This window comes from Schistocerca gregaria, chromosome 8, assembly GCF_023897955.1.
Source record: "Schistocerca gregaria isolate iqSchGreg1 chromosome 8, iqSchGreg1.2, whole genome shotgun sequence".
Taxonomy (NCBI): domain Eukaryota; kingdom Metazoa; phylum Arthropoda; class Insecta; order Orthoptera; family Acrididae; genus Schistocerca; species Schistocerca gregaria.
The window spans coordinates 449,856,162-449,878,651 of NC_064927.1; the positions used below are offsets into that span (position 1 = coordinate 449,856,162).

A 22,490-nucleotide genomic window follows, 5' to 3' on the forward strand; every position below is an offset into this window, starting at 1 on the left:
CTTTGAGCCCCAAGGGGGCCATGCATTGTACAACACAGGGCATTTCAGAATTTTCTTTTGGCATTTCTTTGTGCCCATATTAATTTCATTCTTCAAAAATGGGCTCTACTTATTTTAAAACAAAGTGGTCACAGTCGTGTATGTGTGGGTTTTTTTCCTGACTGGTAGATTTTTCTGCCATGAACTTTCTGCCTAAATTTTTTTCTACCTTGTTTTCCATGTTTATCTCTGCTTCATTTAGTTCTTCTTTTATAAAAATAATAATTTTAAGAGTGAGGTGTTTCTGTGGTCCATGAACTGTAAATACTCAGACTTGGTGGGTCTTGTCATAAAGGGTAGAGGCAGCTGAGTGGTAATTTAATACTTTTCTGCAGTCACATGTTGCTTTATATTATAGTTGCCCGAAAGCAAAGCACCCACATAATTTGGGGCTAAGTGTGCTGACATAGTTTTGTTCTTTCTGCTGTAGTGTGTGACACACATTGTCCAGAAAATTCATACATGCACTGTATCTTGTTACTTTAAGTAAATCTGCCTGATGACGCAGATATAGAATCATCTGAAATATGTAGTGGAAAGATCTGTAAAAATGTTTGTTACATTTACTTATGTATTCTGTTCATATTCATACCACAGTTAGGCCTCACCTGAAATGTTTGTAGTAATTTAACATTTTTGTTAATTGTTTTAACTGTCTCTCCAGCAGCAACAAATAATTAATGAGACAGTCAAAAAGTACAGAGAGTTTTTCAAGCTAACACTTGTTTGTCTCGAAATAAGCATAGTGAAATTCCATACATTCAAACACTACTCAAAATAGTAAAATATATCATTCACCACTGATTGCTACAGTTTTAATGGTTTGTTGTATTGATGGATTAGTTATAGGACTGGATAGGAAAATTCATCCAGATAGAGTTTGAAGCTGCACACGAGATTGCTTGGGCAAAACTCAGTATCAGAGGTGGGCATAAAATTATAACTGGATTCTTTTATCAACCACCAGAATCACCTTCTGATTTAACTGAAAACATAAGAGAGACATTCAGCTCACAAGTATGCAAGTTCCCAAGTCATACTGTAGTCATGGGAGAAGACTTCAGTCATCCGACAATCACTTGGGACACTTAGTTTTTTAGTTTTGGGCATGACAGAACATACTGTAAAATATTACTTTTCTATATATTTGCCTTCTCTGAAAACTATCAAAAACAGGTGGTTTGAAATCCCACTGATGGAAATATAGCTCACGGCAACAAATAGACGTGACTTCTTTGAGGACATCCACATCGAAACTGTTATTATCTGTAACAATAATGATTACCAAAGTGCAAAGGGCAAGTAAAGCAAGTAGAAAGGTTTATATGGTCAGTAAACTAGATAAAGAGATGGTAGTGTGACATCATGATGAGGAACTTCAAACTTTTAGCTTGGGACAGGTGAAACTAGAAGAACTGTGCCTCAAGTTCAAAAGAATAGTTGACCATATAATGGATAGATATGCACCCATTGTAGCAGTTCATGGTGCGGGGGGTGCTCCATGGTACACCATCACTGTAAAGAAACAGACTGCCACATAACAGGTGTAAAATAAAACACAGGGCTATCAATATCGAGATGCTCAGCAAAACATGTTTGGCTTAGATAGAAATGTGTGAAGCCTTCAATGACTACCTTAGCAGAATACTGCCAAAAGATGTTTCACAAAATAAAAGGAAATATTGGTTGCATGTAAAGACTGTTACTGACACCAAAGTTAGTGTCACTCACTCATGGATGAGAATGGAACTGAAATGGAGGGTATCAAAACAAAAGCATATATGCCTTTACATATGTAAATCCAGGAATGTTGCCTCAGTTTGATTCCCATACCACTGAAAATGTAAGTGAAATAGATATTAGTGCCAGTGGAATTGAGATAAAGCTGAAATCGTTTAAATTGAACAAACTTCCAGGGCCCAATGGCAAACATATCATATTCTACACTGAATTTGTGGCTGAGTTAGTCCCTCTTTTAATTATAAATACCACAGATCCCCCCCCACCTCAAAAAAACTGTGCCCAGTAGTTGCAAGGAAGACCAGTCACTGTCGTCTACAGGAAGGGTTAAAGAAGTGTTCCACAAAACTACTGTCCAATATCTTTGATATTCGATTGTTGTAGAATCTTGGAATCTTGGAATCTAGTCTGAGGTCAAATATAAACAGTATGGATTCCTGAACCATTGATCATCTAAAACCCAACTTGTGCTTTCCTCACTTGATGTACTTTGTCATGGTAGAGGTAGTGCTTGTCAATTTCGAAAAGCATTTGCCTCCATACTACATCTATACCTATTATGAAAAGTATGATCTGTCAAGTGAAATTTGTCTCTGGATTGAGGCCTTTTTGATAGGGAGTATGCAACGAGGTATCTTCGATGGAGAGTCATCGACAGATGTATAGTTAATACTAAATTGGACTAAATGAGGATGTTGAATGGATACTAAGAGCGATAGCACAAAGAGTCACAAGTTCGTTAGACCCAAGGGAGAGAGTCATGAATGTGATGAAAGAAGTGTACTGGCAGATACTTGGAGACCGATACAAACTCTCCTATGAAAATCTACTTACAAAGTGCCTAGAACAAACTTCAAGCATTGACTGTAGGCATATACTACAACCTATCCCCCCACCCCCTACCCACCTCTCCACAAATCACTCTCATACCAGTCGCAAAAACTTGCAATGCACACAGAGGCATTTAAGCAATCATTCTTCCTGCACTCCAAATGTGAATGGAAGGTGAAAAAGCCCAAATAACTGGTACAATGGGACATATCTTCTATCGGGCACTTAACAGAGTTTTGCAGAGTATGGCTGTCGAAGTAGATATAGAGACAAAGATATGTCAGAACATAGAGTTATTGTGCTTAGAAAAACAGTCTAGATCACACATATCACATTTACTAGTGACTAATTTTAGTCTAAACATGGATCGTCTCCAGACTATACTCAAAAGTTCATGTGTGGAGATGGATCCATGGAGCAGGAACTGCAGAAGTATCTAGATGCTATCAAGTTCAGTTTACAGTATTTGGAGACTTCTGGTGTTCCTGCTCCATGCATCAGTCTGCACACAAGTTTGGAGTACAGTCTTTAGGCTGAAATCAGTACCAAAAAATGTGATTTGCACAATGTAGATGGTTTATTTAAGTACAATTGTGAAACTGATTGCTGTTTTCCCAAAATGTTTTTGGAAGTATGTACTTGGAGTTATTGCAGATTATGAAATATAATTAAAACACATAATAAATGAGATCATATGCTCGAGAACTCGAACAGCTGTTACTCCTTTTACACAGATTTCACAAAATAATTTTGAATACATATAACATAATATCAGTATTTTGAAAAGAATTTATTTTATTCACCATCTGGGTGGTGATGTTGAGTAGCAGACAAGAACAACAAAGAGACAGCTAAACAAGTGAGCCTTTGGCCGAAAGACCTCCTTCTAAAGTAGATAAAGCGCGCGCACACACGCACATGCGCGCGCGCACACACGCACGCACGCACGCGCACACACACACACACACACACACACACATACACACACACACACACACATTCACGCTAACACAACGCACACATGACCACTCTCTCTCTGGCCATCGAACCCAGACTGCGACTGCAAGCATCTGCATGTGAGGGGAGAAACAATCTGGGTGGTGGTAGTAAAGAGGAGGCTGCGAAAAAGAGGGGGGGGTATAGTTGGGTAGGGGAGATGTTAAAGTACTGCTTGTGGAAATGTACAGGCATGTGGTGGGGACAGAGTAGGGCAGCTAGGTGTATTTGGGGAGGGGGGGCAGTGGAAAATGAGAGAAGTAAAGGCTGTGGGTGCACTGGTGGAATAGAAGGCCATGTAGTGCTGGAGTGGGAGCAGAGAAGGGGATAGATGTATGAAGGGCAATGATTAACGAAGTTTGAGGCTATGAGGGTTACAGAAACATAGGGTATACTGGAGGGAGAGTTCCCACCTCCACAATTCAGAGAAGCTGGTGTTGGCAAGAAGGCACAGGCTGTGAAGCAGTCATTGAAGTGAAGCACATTGAGTTGGGCAGCATGCTCAGCAACTCGGTGATCCAACTGTCTTTTCGCCACAGTTATTCAGAGGCCACTCATGCGGAGAGCCAGCTTGTTGGTTGTCATGCCCATGTAGAATGCAGCACATTTGTTGCAGCTTAGCTTGTGGATCACATGACTGCTTTCACAGGTAGCCCTGCCTTTGATGGGCTAGGTGATGCTTGTGACCGGACTGGAGTAGGTGATGGTGGTGGGATGTGTGGGACAGGTCTTGCACGTATGTCTATTACAGGGATATGAGCCATTAGGCAGGGGGTTGGGAGCAGGAGTGAATTAGGGATGAACAAGGATATTTTGTAGGTTCAATGGGTGGTGGAATACTAGTGTGAGAGGGGTGAGGAGGATAGCGGGTATGATATTCCTCATTTCAGGGCATGACAAGAGGTAGTTGAAACCTTGATGGAGAATGTGATTCAGTTGCTCCAGTCCTAGGTGGTACCAAGTTGCAGGGTAACTGCTCCTCTGTTGCCAGATAGTGAACTTTGGGAGGTGGTGGGTGACTAGAGAGATTAGGCATGGGAGATCTGTTTCTGTACGTGGTTGAGAGGGTAATTTCAGTATATGAAGACTTTAGTAAGAATCTTGGTATATTTGGAGAGGCATTGCTCGTCTCTACAGATGTGACAGCCATTGGTGTCTAGGCTGTATGGAAAGGACTACTTGGTATGGAATGGGTGGAAATTGTTAAAGTGAAGGTATTATTGGTGGTTGGAAGGTTTGATATGGATAGAGGTACTGATTTTGCCATCTTTGAGATGGAGGTCAACATCGAGGAAGGTGGCTTGTTGGGTTGAAGAGGACCAGATGAAGCAAATGGGAAAGAAGGTTTGAGGTTCTGGAGGAATGTGGCTAGGGTATTGTCACCCTCGATACGGATCATGAAGATGTCATCACTAAATCTGAACCAGATGAGGAGTTTGGGGTGCTTAGGAAGGATTCCTCTGGATGGTCCATGAATAGGTTGGTATACTCGTATGATGGTATCATGTGGGTGCTCATTGCAGTGCTAGGGATTTTTTTTTTAGGTGATGCCTTCAAAGGTGAAGTAATTGTGGATGAGGATATATTTGGTCATGGCAACCAGGGAGAATACTGTAGGTTTGGAATCTGCTAGGCATTTGGGAAAGGTAGTGTTCAATAGCTGCAAAGCCATTAGCATTAGGGATATTAGTGTAAAGCAAAGTAACATGGATAGTGATGAGCAGGGTACCTTGCGATAAAGTAAGAGGAATGGTGGGGAGTCAGTGGCGGAAATGGTTGATGTCTTTTGTATAGGAGGGAGTTTGCGGGCAATAGGCTGAAGGTGTTGGTCTACAAGAAAAGAGATTCACCAGTGGAGTTACAGTAACCAGGCAGTGGTGGTCGATCGTGGACAGATGGAGTATAGTGAAGGAGTGAACGTAATCAGGCTCCAACTGCCCCAAAATCATCCCCTGCTAACATTCCAGAATTGCATATCTTCAAACCTTGTCTCAATATCATTCAGTTTAACACAAAAAGAAATGGCATAATGTTTCACAATAATATGTGGTTCCATTTCCGTGACAAGAGACACAAACATTGTTAACTTATTACAGCACAACTCACGACTGAGCAGTTGCATGGATGTGCCACTTGGACTAGAAGCAGCTTATAGACCAAGATCAAAGATCAAAGATATTGTGCCTACCCAAGCCTGCAGGGTTGCCACAGCTTGCAAGAAAATCAGTCTCATTACTTTATTGTCGCACCTCATACACCAACCTATTCAGGTTGGAGAATCCTTCCTAAGCACCCAGAACCCCAAACCCCTCACCCGGTTCAGATTTAGTGATGACATCTTGGTGCTCCGTATCAAGGGTGAGGACACCCTAGCCACATTCCTCCAGAACCTCAAACCTTCTTTCCTATTTGCTTCACCTGGTCCTCTTCAGCCCAACAAGCCACCTTCCTCAATGTTGACCTCCACCTCAAGATGGCAAAATCAGTACCTCTATCCATATCAAACCTACCAACCACCAATAATACCTTCACTTTAACAACTTCCACCCATTCCATACCAAGTAGTCCTTTTCATACAGCCTAGACACCAATGGCTGTCACATCTGTAGAGACAAGCAGTGCCTCTCCAAATATACCACTCAACATGCAAGATAACCTTACATCCACAGAATGAACTGCAATCCACCACCTAAAATCTGATCCCAACCTAATAATCCTGCCTGCTGCTAAAGCTCCACCACTGTCGCTTTGAATTGCAGTGGTTATCTCGCAGAAGGAGTCATTCAGCTGTCAGATTCATCCACCTACAAATCCTATCACAGTGACCCTGTTCCAGGCAACCAACAGGATCTCCAGTGTATCCTCAAATTCTTAGGCCCATCCCAAAACCTGTCCCTTGAGTCCGTCTCTTCCCTCACCCCTACTACTCACCACACTCCTACTTTTTACATGCTTTCTAAAGTCCATAAACCCAACCACCCAGGATGCTCCATTGTGGCCAATTAATGTGACCCCACTGAAAGACTCTCTGCTCTCGTTGACCAATACCAGCCTATTACCCACAACTTACATTGCTGAATAAAACACACCAACCATTTCCCTGACAGTCTCTCCACAGTTCCTGTTTCTTTACCACACAGTGCCCTGCTCATCACTATTGATGCCATCTCTCTCTACACTAACATCCTTAATGCCTATGACCCTGTTGCTATTGAGCACTACCTTCCCCAACGGCTGACAGATTCCAAACCTACAATATCCTTCCTGATCAACATGGCCAACTGTATCCTCATCCAGTCACTTCACCTTTGAAAGCATAACCCACAGACATTTATGGTACAGCAATGAGCAACCACATGGCACCATCCTACCTGTATACCGACATATTCATGGGCCATCTAGGGGAATCCTTTCTAAGCAACCCCTCACCTGGTTCAGATTCTCCATAGCTTGAAATTGCCCCCCCCCCCCCCCCCCCCAAAAAAAAAAAGACTTTTACACAAACAGATCTGCCGTGCCTTATCTCTCTAGTCACCCACAACTTCCAAAGCTCCACTGTTGGCTACAAAGGAGAATTCCCCTCATGACTTGGTACCAACCAGGACTTTTTGACTACCTCTTATCAGGCCCAGAAATGAGGAGTATCCCTCCCACAGTGGTATTCCACCTCCCATTGAAGCTACGATACCCTTGTCCATCCGCAATTTGCTCCTGCTCCTGACCCCTTGTTCATGACTGATAGCCCTGAAACAGATCGAGATGCAAGACCTGTCCTATACATCCTCTCAGCACCACCCACTCCAGTCCAGTCCAATCACAAGCAGCACTACAACATCCCCCACTCCCACCCTCTTAACCATTCCCCCTCCCCACACCAGCATCCTCCTTAACACCATCACCCAGATTGCTTCCATCATGTGCAGTTGCTCATAGTCTAATCTTGGAGGCCAGAGACAATGGTCAGGTGTGTGTGTGTGTGTGTGTGTGTGTGTGTGTGTGTGTGTGTGTGTGTGTGTGTGTGTGTGTGTTCATCTTCTTCTTCTTTAGCTTTGACTGAAAGCTCACTTGTTTAGCAATCCTTTTGTCGCTCTGTCCTTTCCATAACATTTTCATTATTCCATCCTGGAATTTTTCATTATTTAATAATATAACATTTGTCAAAGGAAAATTGAGTTGAGAAAACTAATAAATATGAGGCAGTATATCTGGCTAGCATTTTACCTTCAGTAGGCAAAAGAGTTACTATTGCTGCCAGACGACATATGAAAAATAATGTGATGACCTTATCCGAGCTGTATCCTAGAGGAAGTGGTCTATTACAGCTCAAGTGACACTTTGTTTTCTAATGCAGAAATAAAAATAAATGTAAGGGACGCTCAAAGGAAAAGGAGACTGATGAAAAAAGTAAACTGTTTATTATTTCAAAATGAGTCACCATAACAGTTAACACATTCACCCACTGAGAGACAAGATGGTCACCGCCTTCATGGAAAACTAAGTCACCGCTTCGTTCGAAGCAAATTGAAAATATAGGGATTGGAGAGATCGGGACTTTATGGAGGGTGTGTAAGGGCTTCCCAGCAAAACTTCTGCTTTGTATTCAAAACAACAGGAATTTCAGATCTGGGAAAATCATGAAGATCTTTTTCTTTGACAGTAGGAGCCCATTGCTCATAGACTTTCTGGAACAGAGCACCACAATTGACGCACAACTGTATGTGAACACTTCGCAAAAATTGAAGTGTGCCATTAAGTCAAAACGCCTAGGAACGTTGGCAGGTGATATTATTCTGTTGCGGAATAATTTCCACCCACAAGCTGCAAAGGTTGTTTCAATTACACTGCGGAAGTTTGGCTGGGAAACCCAATCTCTTCCAAGGCAATTTCCATATTTTTGGAGCCCAAAAGAAAGACATTCATGGCCGTTGATTTGCTTTGGATGGAAAGGCGCACACCTGGCTACAATCATGATTCCATAGGCAATAACAAACATTTTTCCATGAAGGCATTGCCCAATTTGTCTCAGTGTGGGGAAAAGTGCATTAATGATTATGGTGATTACTTTTTAAATAATAAACAGTTTGCTTACTTTTTTAATTTGTCTCATTGTCACTTTATTGCCCCCTTGTAGGTAACACTATTTCAGTACCCGTTGGCCCTCATCCTTCCCAGCAGAGAAACTTTGCAGTATTTTTCTCCAGCTTCTATTCCTCCTCCCAGGGGGACCAAAGAAAGCTTTCAGGACACTAAAATTACTTTTAAATCACTATCTTTGCTCTTTTTTTTCACTTACCTTGCCTTTATATATTGGACTATGAATGTTGGTCGATAAATATGTGCATTAACTCTCCACTGCATGTACGGAAATGGTTCTCTCTTTGAGGATACAAATAAAAATTTACCAGGAGCCTCATGTTTTAGTAATTTGTATGTAATTTTAAAAACAAATCTGCTACATTAGAAAGTAACAGAGTAACTATACATTGGTTCAGCACAGTAGTACACTTAAGAGTTTCCTAAAATTGTGTGTTAGTGATGCCTGGAGTGAGAGCGAAGGGTAACGACTTGTCTGAATACTTCCCCATTCATCCCCTTGACATTACTCACACTGAAATGGAGTATAAGGTGTTCAGGACATGACAGTATTTCTCTCTGTATGCTGTCTTCAAGTAAACTACATTATTTGAGGCACATGCAACATCTAAACCTTTTTTTGTTTACCTGTCAGAGCAAATTATTAGACTGTTCTGTATAGAATTGGCGACCTTTATAGCTTGTAATTTGTCTTGGCCTTATTTTCATTAAAGAATATAGCATTTACAGTAAATGCAGTTTTTTTGTCCTGCTGTGCTTTATTTGTGCATTTTTATTAAATTGTGATGTAAACACATAGCTAACTAGCTTTGCAACTAAGTGATTTTTAACTGTTGTGTCTCTTACACTAACCCTTCCTTTTTGAGACAAGGAGGGTTACTTGAACCTTCCATTTTAGGACCAGGAAGGCATTCATTGTTGCATGCATGTTACAAGGTTTTTCTAGTTTGTTGTTTTTCAAATGTTTTGTTTTTGTTGTTGTTTTTTTTCACTCATAACATGCTGTGTGTCGGTGGTGTCTTTTTTTTTTTTTTTACTTGTACTTTTGATACACCGTATCTCTCCTGAAACATACATGAGGAATCATGGATTTTCTGTGACAAAGTAGATGACAAATAAGTGTAAGTATAAAATCTGCTTCTACATAATGAGTATTGATGTTTTACGCACTGATTAGGGTGTCTGTAATTGTAGAATCAGGCCATTACTAACTGCAATATTTTAATAATACTTTAATGTTTGATCATGATCTTAACAGAGTGAATTATAATTAGAAATTTGTATTTGAAACTCAGTTTCTGTCCATCACTATTCTGACAAAATAGAAGAATCTTCTGATACCGTTACAAATACATGTTAATTGTATCCAGAAATTTTCTATTAATGGCCTCGGTGTGCTCTAATCATCATATTTGAATCCAGATTGTTAATATTTTTGTTACTGAAAGCAACAAGACTGAAAATATATGACTTTGATTTCTGCAAAGAGTGTACCTTGCATCTATGGAAATTTACCCTGATGACTGATATATGCAAATTATCATTCCTAAAATTGTCTGTCCCAGGAAATAAAGAGATTCCCTCCAAATGAGACAATGCCAATTGCAGCAGTGATTCCAAATGAAACACCCATCGGTTTCTGGTCAGCACTAAAAATTCCGGTATGTTTCAAGATTTCAGTGTGCTTTGAGTTAATGGAAAATTAGCTTTGTGTATAAGTGACAACACTTTTAATTTCTTCTTTTTCCAGGGAGTTGTGGAATATTCTCTTTCCCTATTTTTTGCAAAATTAGTGAGCTACACGTTTCTTTACTGGCTTCCTTTATACATATCAGCATCAAGTAAGTATAGTTGATCTAGTTAACTATTAAAATGTCAGCCCTATTTTTTGATATTTTGTTTCTGTGTCACTCAGATATAGATATGAACATAATACTAGACAAAAGTGTCCATAAATTGCATTGTATGTGATTGTCTAAAATTTAATTTTTTTGTTGTATGTAATTCGTGATCTCCAACTTCTAATCAAAACCCTCCTTAATGCATGGGTTTCAAACTGCAAGTATGTCATCAAGTGAAGGTCATAATGTTTTTATATGAAAGTATGTTCTGTGGTAGATTTTTGTTGATTAATACTCCGACATTTAATTGTGATGTTTTGTGTTGTGCTGAAAATTATGAAGACATATCTCACAGCAACATTGGGTGCAACTCTCAGCGCTGACGTTTCTACCTTATTTGATGTTGGTGGCATAATCGGCGGCATTGCGGCAGGTGTGATCAGTGATTACACTGGAATGAGCGCTGTTACTTGTGCTGGGATGCTTGTTGTAGCCATTCCTTTGGTAAATATGCATTGGAACATATTTACATATAGTTTAGAGAATATGCCAGTAGTTTCTTTTTTATGCATAACATGAATTTTAATATCAAGTGTTAGCTGACAAAAGTAAGTAGAAGTTACATTCAATACCTTAAGTAATTCCCACTGCCAAAGGGATCCTGTAATTTGCATATTGTCAACACTCTGTCTGATTCATGTTTTCCCAGGTGTTATGGGTGAGCCATGTTTTTGAGTGTCCAGCTAGGTTGCCAGTTCAGTTTTTATGCAAAAAGGAAGTTATCCATGTGGCTACACACAAAAAAAAAAACATATTCTGTACCAGTTTACTATTTTTGTTTTTTGTGATACTTGGTTAACAAGGAATTTGCAGATACTCTTTATAAGAAAACAAAATAATGGATAAATTGAACAGTTCCATGCCTTGTTAGGATTACCACAAATCAGGGGCGAACTGACATTTTAATTTCACCTTTTTATGGGAGCTGTTAGTTGGATAGAGTTTCTGAAAGTTATTTGTGAGCTTCATCCATAATGTTAAATCTTGCTAATCACATTATTGTGAAAAGGAAAGTTGCTAATCACCATATAGTAGAGATGCTGAGTCACAGGTAGGCACAACAAAAAGACTGTCCCATATAAGCTTCCAACCAACATGGCCTTTGTCAAAAATGTGTGTGGCTTCAGCTGCCAGAGGCTGCAGGTGTGTGTGTGTGTCTATTTCAAACAAAGGCCTTCTTGGCCGAAAGCTTATATTGTGACACTCTTTTTGTTGTGCCTATCTGCAACTCAGCATCTCCGCTATATGGTGAGTACCAATTTTCCTTTTCATAATATTGTTTCACTCCATCCTGGATTTTCCATTGCTTAATCACATTATATATATATATATATGCATATGGCGGATGGATATGTGTGTGTGTGTGTGCGAGTGTACACCTGTCCTTTTTTTCCCCTAAGGGAAGTCTTTCCGCTCCCGGGATTGGAATGACTCCTTACCCTCTCCCTTAAAACCCACATCCTTTCTTTTTTCCCTCTCCTTCCCTCTTTCCTGACGAAGCAACTGCCAGTTGCGAAAGCTCGTAATTCTGTGTGTGTGTGTTTGTGTGTTTTGTTCATGTGCCTGTCTGCCGGCGCTTTCCCGCTTGGTAAGTCTTGGAATCTTTGTTTTTAATATATATATCTCACACACACACACACACACACACACACACACACACACACACACACACACACACACACAGAGAGAGAGAGAGAGAGAGAGAGAGAGAGAGAGAGAGAGAGAGAGAGAGAGAGAGAGAGGAGAGGGTGGGGGGGGGGGGGTGGTGCTCCCATCATCAGACCAAAAGCCATATAAGATTTTTGCACCCTAGCACAAGATAAATAAAAACAATTACTAACAAAGAGATAGAGGGGCTGGCCAGTACTTACCTCAGCTCAGTACAGCCGATAGAAACACAAAAAACAACCGAAAATTTAAGTTCCTAGCTTTCGGAATAAATGTTCCTTCATCAGGGAGGAGAGAGGGGAAAGAAAGGGAAGAAGGGAAAGTGGATTTAGTTACTTACAACCCAGGTTATGAAGCAACAGGGAAAGGAAAACAGGGAAGGTAGCAAGGATGGAGGCATGGTTGTCAGAGGGAAGCCAAAGATATTCTACTGCAGGTACTGTGCCAGCTTCAAACCAAAGAGGATGCATACAGAAGTAAAGAGGTGTATAGTATAAAGATGTAGGATGGAAAGATGCATGAATGGCTAAAGAGGAAAGGGAAAGAGGAGAAGACTGAAAAGTAAATGGGAGTGAGGTCATATCCCTGGCGGAGTAATTTATTGATGTATTCGAGGCCAGGATAATATTGGATGACAAGGGGGATGCTTCTGTGTGGTCTGAGGGTAGGAATATTGTTGTTGGACGGGGAGGAATGTATTGCTCGGGAGATCTGTTTGTGGACAAGGTCTGCAGGATAGTTGCGGGAGAGGAAAGCACTGGTCAGGTTATTGGTGTAATTGTTGAGGGATTCGTCACTGGAGCAGATACGTTTGCCATGAATACCTAGGCTGTAGGGAAGGGAGCGTTTGATGTGGAATGGATGGCAGCTATCAAAGTGAAGGTACTGTTGTTTGTTGGTGGGTCTGATATGGACAGAGATGTGGATGTGAGCTTCAACAAGATGAAGGTCAACATCCAGGAAGGTGGCTTTGGTTTTGGAGAAGGACCAGGTGAAATTCAGATTCGAAAAGGAGTTGAGGTTATGGAGGAAATTAAGGAGTGTTTCTTCACCATGAGTCCAGACCAGAAAGATGTCAACTATAAACCTATACCAGGCCAGGGGAAGCAGCTGTTGGGTCTTCAGGAAAGCCTCCTCCATGCGGCCCATGAAGAGGTTGGCATAGGATGGAGCCATCCTGGTTCCCATGGCAGTACCCCTGATTTGTTTATAGGTCTGGCCTTCAAAAGTGAAGTAATTATGGGTGAGGATGAAGTTGGTAAGTGTGATAAGGAACGAGGTTTTTGGAAGATCTTCGGGTGGGCGTTGGGAGAGGTAGTGCTCAAGGGGAGAGAGACCATGGGTGTGTGGGATGTTTGTGTAAAGGGATGTAGCATCTATGGTGACAAGAAAGGTTTCAGGTGGGAGAGGAGTGGGAATGGATTTGAGGCATTCTAGGAAGTGGTTTGTGTCCTTGATGTAGGATGGGAGTCTGCAGGTGATAGGTTGGAGGTGTTGGTCTACCAGAGCTGAGACACGTTCTGTTGGGGCTTTGAAGCCTGCTACAATGGGACGGCCAGGATGGTTCTCTTTGTGGATTTTGGGTAATAGGTAGAAGGTAGGGGTACGTGGCTCAGGTAGAGTGAGTAAGTCTATGGAAGCCATTGTGAGGCCTTGTGAGGGACCTTGGATTTTTAGGATTTTCTGCAGCTCAGTCTGAATGGAGGGAATGGGATCCTGGGTAACAGCTTTGTAGGTTGAGGTGTCGAAGATTTGACGCAGTCCTTCTGCCACATACTTCACACGGTCGAGTACCACAGTTGTGGAGCCTTTATCCGCCGGAAGGATTACAATAGAGCGGTCTGTTTTCAGCTGCTTAATGGCACGGGATTCAGCTGGGGTGATGTTGGGGGTTGTCGGGATGTTCTTCAAGAAGGACTGGGAGGCAACACTGGATGTGAGGAATTCCTGAAATGTCTGCAAGGGATGGTTTTGGGGGAGGGGAGGAGGATCCCTTTGAGAAGGGGGTCGGAACTGTTCTAAACAAGGTTCAACACTGGGTCTAGTATTTGGGGGCTGTGTTTGGGTGGTGAAGTGATATTTCAAGTTGAGGTTCCGGGTGAAAGAGAGGAGATCTTTAACCAGGGCAGTGTGGTTGAATTTAGGTGTGGGGCTAAAGGTTAAGCCTTTTGATAGAACAGATGTCTCTTGAGGAGAGAGGGATCTGGATGAGAGGTTTAGAACTGAATTGGAGTTGGTGATATGTGGCATTTGACTGTGGTTATAGTTGAGATTTGGTCTGTGTGGGGTATGTGCTGGGATGGGGAGATTGAGTAGGGTGGCTAGGCTAGGTTTGTTGGCTATGAGGGGGGTTTGTTGACAGTTCTGTTGTGGTTGGTGTTTGTGAGGGATAGGGAGAGGGACCCCACTTCTTAGGTGTTGCACCAGCACTGTGGATAGTTTTTTCAGATGGTGTGTGGCATGGGACTCAAGTTTGCGGCTGGCTTCTAGGATGATGTTCCTGAGTGTGTTCTCCAAGCAAGGGTTTGAGAGGTGGAGGACTTTGAAGAGAGATAGGAGCTGTTGGGAGTGGTGGTTACATGAAGTAGTGTAGAGATTCAGGACAAGTTGGGTAAGGGCTAAGGATTGAAGGTTCTGGAAGTCCAGGAGAGATTGGTGGAAGGAGGAATTGCACCCAGAGATGGGAACCTTTAGGGGTAATTCCAAAGGTTAAGCAGGAACGGAGTAAAAGTATGTGGGATTGCAGTTTGGCTACGGTAAATGCATGTTTCCAGAATGAATGTAAATAATGTGGTATAGGATTAGGGTACATAGTGGGTAACTGGTGGGTAGGGAAATTAAATAACTAAAGTTAGAATAGTAATCATAAGAAGGAATAAAACACGGAAGGAAGGGCGAGAAAGAAAGAAATTGTGTTGGTAACGTTAAATACCAAAGAAAGACCACCAAATAAGAAAAATACGGAAAAAATTGACCAGACCAAGCAAGTATGTCCAGATCAGGGGAAAAAGAACACACGCTGCTCAAAAACAGAGATAGCGAGTAGCGAAAAAAAGATCGCGCGTGCCGCAAAAAAGATCGCGCGTGCCGCAAAAAGGTTCGCGCGTGCCGCAAAAAGGTTCGCGGGTGGCGCAGAAATGTTCCAAAAAATGTTTCCTGTGGCAGAGAAAGATAGGCAATGGCACAAAAATATCACCAGCAACACGAAATCGACGGAATTGGATGATACCGATACGTGTGGAAGAGATTGTTGGCAGTGATTGTTGGCTGGAAAACAGCGAATAACGAACGTTAAAACTATGGAATGTTAAATAAATAAATCAATAAATAGAAAAAGAGAAGTGGACTATAAACCGAACAAGACAATAGGAGGCAAATGAAACTAGCACAGTTGGTGACGAAAATATATATATATATATATATATATATATATATATATATATATATATAACACTGAAGAAGAGAAAGTGTTTAGATGACAGATGTAAGTGATAGCTAACAAAAGGGACAAAACAATGAAGAATGTGGACCATATAGGTGATCTAACTAATTAATGGAAAATCTCATATAAAGATGTGAAACAATTACTGACAAAGAGATAGAGGGGCTGGCCAGTACTTACCTCAGCTCAGTACAGCCAATAGAAACACAAAAAACAACTGAAAATTTAAGTTCCTAGCTTTCGGAATAAATGTTCCTTCATCAGGGAGGAGAGAGGGGAAAGAAAGGGAAGAAGGGAAAGTGGATTTAGTTACTCACAACCCAGGTTATGAAGCACCAGGGAAAGGAAAACAGGGAAGGTAGCAAGGATGGAGGCATGGTTGTCAGAGGGAAGCCAAAGATATTCTACTGCAGGTACTGTGCCAGCTTCAAACCAAAGAGGATGCATACAGAAGTAAAGAGGTGTATAGTATAAAGATGTAGGATGGAAAGATGCATGAATGGCTAAAGAGGAAAGGGAAAGAGGAGAAGACTGAAAAGTAAATGGGAGTGAGAGGTTGTTTAACGTAGGTTCAGTCCAGGGGGATGGCGGGATGAAAGGATGTGCTGGAGTGCAAGTTCCCATCTCCGCAGTTCAGAGGGACTGGTGTTGGGTGGGAGAAGCCAAATGGCACATACAGTGTAGCAGGTTCCTAGGTCCCTAGAATTATGTTGGAGGGCATGCTCCGCTACTGGGTATTGGACATCTCCTAGGCGGACAGTTCGTCTGTGTCCGTTCATGCGCTCAGACAGTTTAGTTGTTGTCATACCAATTTAAAAGGCTGTGCAGTGCAGGCATGTCAGCTGATAAATGACATGTGTAGCCTCACATGTGGCCCTGCCTTGAATTGTGTATGTTTTCCTAGTAGCGGGGCTGGAGTAGGTGGTTGTGGGGGGATGCATGGGGCAGGTTTTGCAGCGGGGTCGGTTACAGGGGTAGGAACCGCTGGGTAGAGAAGGTAGTCTGGGAATACTGCAGGGTTTAACAAGGATGTTACGGAGGTTAGGGGGACGACGAAAGGCAACTCTGGGTGGTGTGGGGAGAATTTTGTCAAGGGATGATCTCATTTCAGGGGTTGACTTGAGAAAGTCATATCCCTGGCGGAGTAATTTATTGATGTATTCGAGGCCAGGATAATATTGGGTGACAAGGGGGATGCTTCTGTGTGGTCTGAGGGTAGGAATATTGTTGTTGGACGGGGAGGAATGTATTGCTCGGGAGATCTGTTTGTGGACAAGGTCTGCAGGATAGTTGCGGGAGAGGAAAGCACTGGTCAGGTTATTGGTGTAATTGTTGAGGGATTCGTCACTGGAGCAGATACGTTTGCCACGAATACCTAGGCTGTAGGGAAGGGAGCGTTTGATGTGGAATGGATGGCAGCTATCAAAGTGAAGGTACTGTTGTTTGTTGGTGGGTTTGATATGGACAGAGGTGTGGATGTGAGCTTCAACAAGATGGAAGGTCAACATCCAGGAAGGTGGCTTTGGTTTTGGAGAAGGACCAGGTGAAATTCAGATTCGAAAAGGAGTTGAGGTTATGGAGGAAATTAAGGAGTGTATCTTCACTATGAGTCCAGACCACAAAGATGTCATCTATAAACCTATACCAGGCCAGGGGAAGCAGCTGTTGGGTCTTCAGGAAAGCCTCCTCCATGCGGCCCATGAAGAGTTTGGCATAGGATGGAGCCATCCTGGTTCCCATGGCAGTTTCCCTGATTTGTTTGTAGGTCTGGCCTTCAAAAGTGAAGTAATTATGGGTGAGGATGAAGTTGGTAAGTGTGATAAGGAACGAGGTTTTTGGAAGATCTTCGGGTGGGCGTTGGGAGAGGTAGTGCTCAAGGGGAGAGAGACCATGGGTGTGTGGGATGTTTGTGTAAAGGGATGTAGCATCTATGGTGACAAGAAAGGTTTCAGGTGGGAGAGGAGTGGGAATGGATTTGAGGCGTTCTAGGAAGTGGTTTGTGTCCTTGATGTAGGATGGGAGTCTGCAGGTGATAGGTTGGAGGTGTTGGTCTACCAGAGCTGAGATACGTTCTGTTGGGGCTTTGAAGCCTGCTACAATGGGACGGCCAGGATGGTTCTCTTTGTGGATTTTGGGTAATAGGTAGAAGGTAGGGGTACGTGGCTCAGGTAGAGTGAATAAGTCTATGGAAGCCATTGTGAGGCCTTGTGAGGGACCTTGGATTTTTAGGATTTTCTGCAGCTCAGTCTGAATGGAGGGAATGGGATCCTGGGTAACAGCTTTGTAGGTTGAGGTGTCGGAGAGTTGACGCAGTCCTTCTGCCACATACTTCACGCGGTCGAGTACCACAGTTGTGGAGCCTTTATCCGCCGGAAGGATTACAATAGAGTGGTCTGTTTTCAGCTGCTTAATGGCACGGGATTCAGCTGGGGTGATGTTGGGGGTTGTCGGGATGTTCTTCAAGAAGGACTGGGAGGCAACACTGGATGTGAGGAATTCCTGAAATGTCTGCAAGGGATGGTTTTGGGGGAGGGGAGGAGGATCCCTTTGAGAAGGCTCACTACATTTGATAATTGTTTTCCCTGGTGCTGCTGTGTATTGTCCCAAGTTTCGTTTCACAGTGTGACAGTGCATGGCTCAGTTACCAATTAGCAAGTGAACAAAGAATGTGATATCTGAACTTGCAAGCAAATGATAGAAATAGGTCACAACTAGGCTGGCATGATAAGGAAGACATCGAACCGGAGTAAACTGACAGAGCTGTCATAGTGGAGTTAGTGCTGATGGCGTGTTGATATGGAGTAAGGGGAAAAGCAATAGTCTGAAATTTTAGTGTGAGAAAGGATTTATTTTATTTGGTTTTATTCATGTGCAAGTTTGCAAAATTTTTGCATGGATTTTACCTGATTGGAGCATTTTCTCTCTAAATATGCCATGTGTATATTAATGAGATTATATTAAAAACAAAGATTCCAAGACTTACCGAGCGGGAAAGCGCCGGCAGACAGGCACAATGAACAAAACACACACACAGAATTACTAGCTTTCGCAACCGATGGTTGCTTCTTCAGGAAGGAGAGGGAAAGACGAAAGGATGTGGGTTTTAAGGGAGAGGGTAAGGAGTCATTCCAATCCCGGGAGCGGAAAGACTTCCCTTAGGGGGAAAAAAGGACAGGTGTACACTCGCGCGCACACACACACACACACACACGCACACATATCCATCCGCACATACCGTATTATTAAACATTATGGTTGAAGCAGACAGATAAACTTGGAAACTGACATCTAGAGTGATGAGAAAGACATTTGGATGGTTGCAATTAGGAGAAGCGTGGGAGCATAGCATTCGGACTGATTAGATTTCATATACTTTTTGTTTGGTAGGTCCATAGAGAGGAGACTGTCTTTTGAACCCAAAAAACTTCACCTGACCTCAATAGCTTTCAAAGAGATGCTATTTTACATTATGGGGTGAAAGTATGCAGTGTATGCTAGCTTCTTTATATCTATGTCATTTATATCTGACAACATGCAAATTGCAAATACATGTATAATAAGGGAAGGGCAACCACTTACCTGTGAAGTAGTGGTGTATGACGAACAGAAACGTTATAGAAAACGGTTAATACTAGCTTCCGAGCTATTGCTCTTTTTCTCATATGAGTGCACACAAACTCTCACAAACCACCACTGAGTCATCTGGCGAAAGACCTGTCTCACACTACCTTTCTACCCGCTCCATGCCTCGCGCCTCCTTCCCTAGCCCATCCTCGCCCTCCCTACCCCGCTTCCATCTACCTTGGCAACTGCTTTCAATAAGAAATATCCAGTAACCAGTCTTGCTGCTACACACATTTGGGTGTCTGTGTGGTTGTGTGTGAACGTGCGTATTCTTGCTGTTAAAAGAGCAAGTACTCAAAAGCTAGTGTTCATTGTTATCTATAATGAGTTTCTGTGCACCACCCTTCTGTCCTCTTTACTACAAATTTTTAATCTCATAATTTTAACTCTGTGAACCTCTTCTAAAAATATTTTGAGTTTATAGGGGGCGTCTTCTCAGAGTTTAGTGACTGAGTTTGGCTAGTAACAATTTGTTAACATCCCTGAAAATTTATATAACTGACCTTTCTAAAACTATATTTGATTTGCTGTTTATTGCAATGTTTTTGTGTAATATGGAAACAAAACAAACTTGGATCTGGTAAAATTACTACTGGAAGGTCATTAACAAACACAAGAAAGAACAGATGGCCCTAAGATGGATCCTTTGGGGACACCAAAAGTAATAAGTTCCTTGTTGGTTACTGACACAGCTTAATAACAGGACTCTCTCCTGTTACACCCTTTGTTTCGTACCATTTTGTCATATTCCCTGTTAAATCATAAAATTATAATTTACTTAAAAGGATATGGTGGAATCTTATTAGCACATTTTTGAAGGGACCACTATTTTGAACATCATACTACTGAAAAATACCTAATTTGGTAAAGATTGTTTGTTCATTGGTGAAAATGTGGGATGATTTAAGGTACCATGTTTGGAGTACACACTTCCTGGTATGCTCCTTCAATAAATTATAATTCAAAATGCACCTTTTTAAGAACACATTCAGAATATCACAACCAGAACCTCTCAAAACTGTGTCAGTATTCAAGAAGCAAAAATGTGTAAAATACAGCAAAATGTGCTAAATCCAATAAATTGAACTTGTACACTTATACTATCAGCCATTTGGAATGCAGGGCAGTTACGTTACACAAGAACATGACCTTAAGCACCCAAAATACATACCTGGCATGTGTTGTGGAAAAAATATAAAAATACACTAAAATCTAACTTTTATTACACTTCTCAAAACAGATGAATGTCATTCATTTAGCATAGCTCCATTAGCAAATCACTACTGATAAGTTAATAGGTATTGTCCTTTCAACAAACTATCTTAAACTGACAACACTATAATACAAGAAGATACAATGTGTAGTCCTACCTTCACAGAAGTTTGGAAAACATATAAATACTTGAGTGTTTCTTTTGTCCCTTGGTAATATGTCTGTCACTTCCCTGTCAACTTCAAAATTCAAAACATAATGCTGAAGTGTCCATTGCTTCAGTAGTTTTTGATATTGTTGTAACTGAGAAAGATTCTAGTTCATTCTTGTCTTCACTTTCTTCTTGTTTCTTTGCCAAGTGTTCCTCAATTGTTATGGACTGACAAGATGGCAACACCTTCATCACATTTAACATATCAGTTGAAGCTAAGATAGCCAACATTTTCTTTTTGTCCCATTATTGGCTGCAATTGCTGAGCTGCAGTTCCTTTGTTTCGTGACACAACGTCCTCTATAAGCATCTGATAAAAGTCAGCATTCTTGAATCAGTTTGAGAGTGTGCTTTCTTGCACGGAATCCCTGGCACTTCTTATAAGATGCATAGTGTTCAAGAACGTTACCTTTCTCATTCTAATATGAAGATAGCCCAGCCTCTAAGAATCTTCCTGTGTTTTCCTTTCAGGCATTTTATAATGCTGGGGTTTAGTGACTGAAGGTGACTTGTAAAGGTGGGAAGAAAAAAAATTACATTTAAATTATATAGCTTTGTCTTATCTTGGGAATGTACTGCACATTGTTCAATAAACATGATGTTTGGCTGCTTTTAATACCCAATCTTCCATCCCAGGCACATCATAATTGTTCGAATGTAATTGTTGTTACCCGTGCTTTTGCATTAGACATATATTTGCATGGAAACATCCACGCATTTTTAAAGCATTGTGGACTCCTCACCTTTTCAGTTATTATTGGCATCATTTTTTTTTTTTTTTTTTGTTCCACTTTCATTACAACATAATAAAACAGTTAGCCTCTCTTTTAAATTTTCTGCTGTAGCCTTCCTGTCATCTGAACTAGAGAGTTTTTGAACTAGAGAATTTTGTCTGGAAGAAGGTGAATGAATAAGCCAATTTCATCTTAATTGTGGCTGTACCTTTCTATGATTGATGGCAGAGTATTTTTCCATGACTGAACAGTTTCAATATTTACGCTTCTAGTCTCACCTCAAACTTATTTATACACTGACAAGTTCTTGAGCCTTTTGATCCTACTGTTGAATGCTCTGAAATCTTTAATTCACAATTTTTGTGTGAAATATATGACCATCATGCACCCCATTTCATTTACTGTTTCTCCTTCCAAGCAAGCTGCTTCAGCTACTTTTTGTGTGCTCACTAATGTATTTAATTTTGAAGGAGAAATGTTCAGTTTTCATGCAGTATCATCAAGATTCATGCGTGAGTTTTTGTCCACTCTCTGAATAATGCAACATTTTTCATTGTTTGTTAACTGTCTCACTATCTTTTTGTCCATGATGTATCAGTATGTTGTTATGACAAAAAAAAAAAAAAATCACAGTCTAAGTCAGTCAGAAGCTAAACGTGAACAAAGAACCCTAGCAACTGAGCTGCGTGCTAATAAATAATAATAATAATTATTGTTAGTCTGCTACAGAAGTTGGAAGTTGTCAAAGTTACTGCCAGCTAACATGAACATGAATTACTTTGACAAATCATTTCTACTATAGCAGATGATCTCTGACTTGCAAAGCTGCTGCCACTGAATAACACTGTCTGACGGCACATTTCTGCGCCCCACATCTGCAAATGTCCTACTCCCGCCACACTCAGAATTCATGGTGACAAAAGTTGCAGCAGCCAAATAATACAGTTACTAACTAATTTGTACATACTAAGAGGGTTGGAAGAATGTATAAATGTTTT

At 41.4% G+C, this 22,490-nt stretch overlaps 1 protein-coding gene across 13 annotated transcripts in view; it reads left to right on the forward strand.

The window, feature by feature from the left end:
* LOC126284759 (glucose-6-phosphate exchanger SLC37A2) overlaps positions 1-22,490 on the forward strand; it is a 200,549-nt gene that overhangs the window by 152,920 nt on the left and 25,139 nt on the right. For all 13 annotated transcript variants that reach the window (XM_049983904.1, XM_049983905.1, XM_049983910.1 and 10 more), the window contains 3 exons: positions 10,266-10,361; positions 10,451-10,541; positions 10,897-11,045. In XM_049983904.1, the coding sequence (XP_049839861.1) occupies positions 10,266-10,361; positions 10,451-10,541; positions 10,897-11,045 (336 nt within the window). The remainder of the gene's footprint in view (positions 1-10,265; positions 10,362-10,450; positions 10,542-10,896; positions 11,046-22,490) is intronic.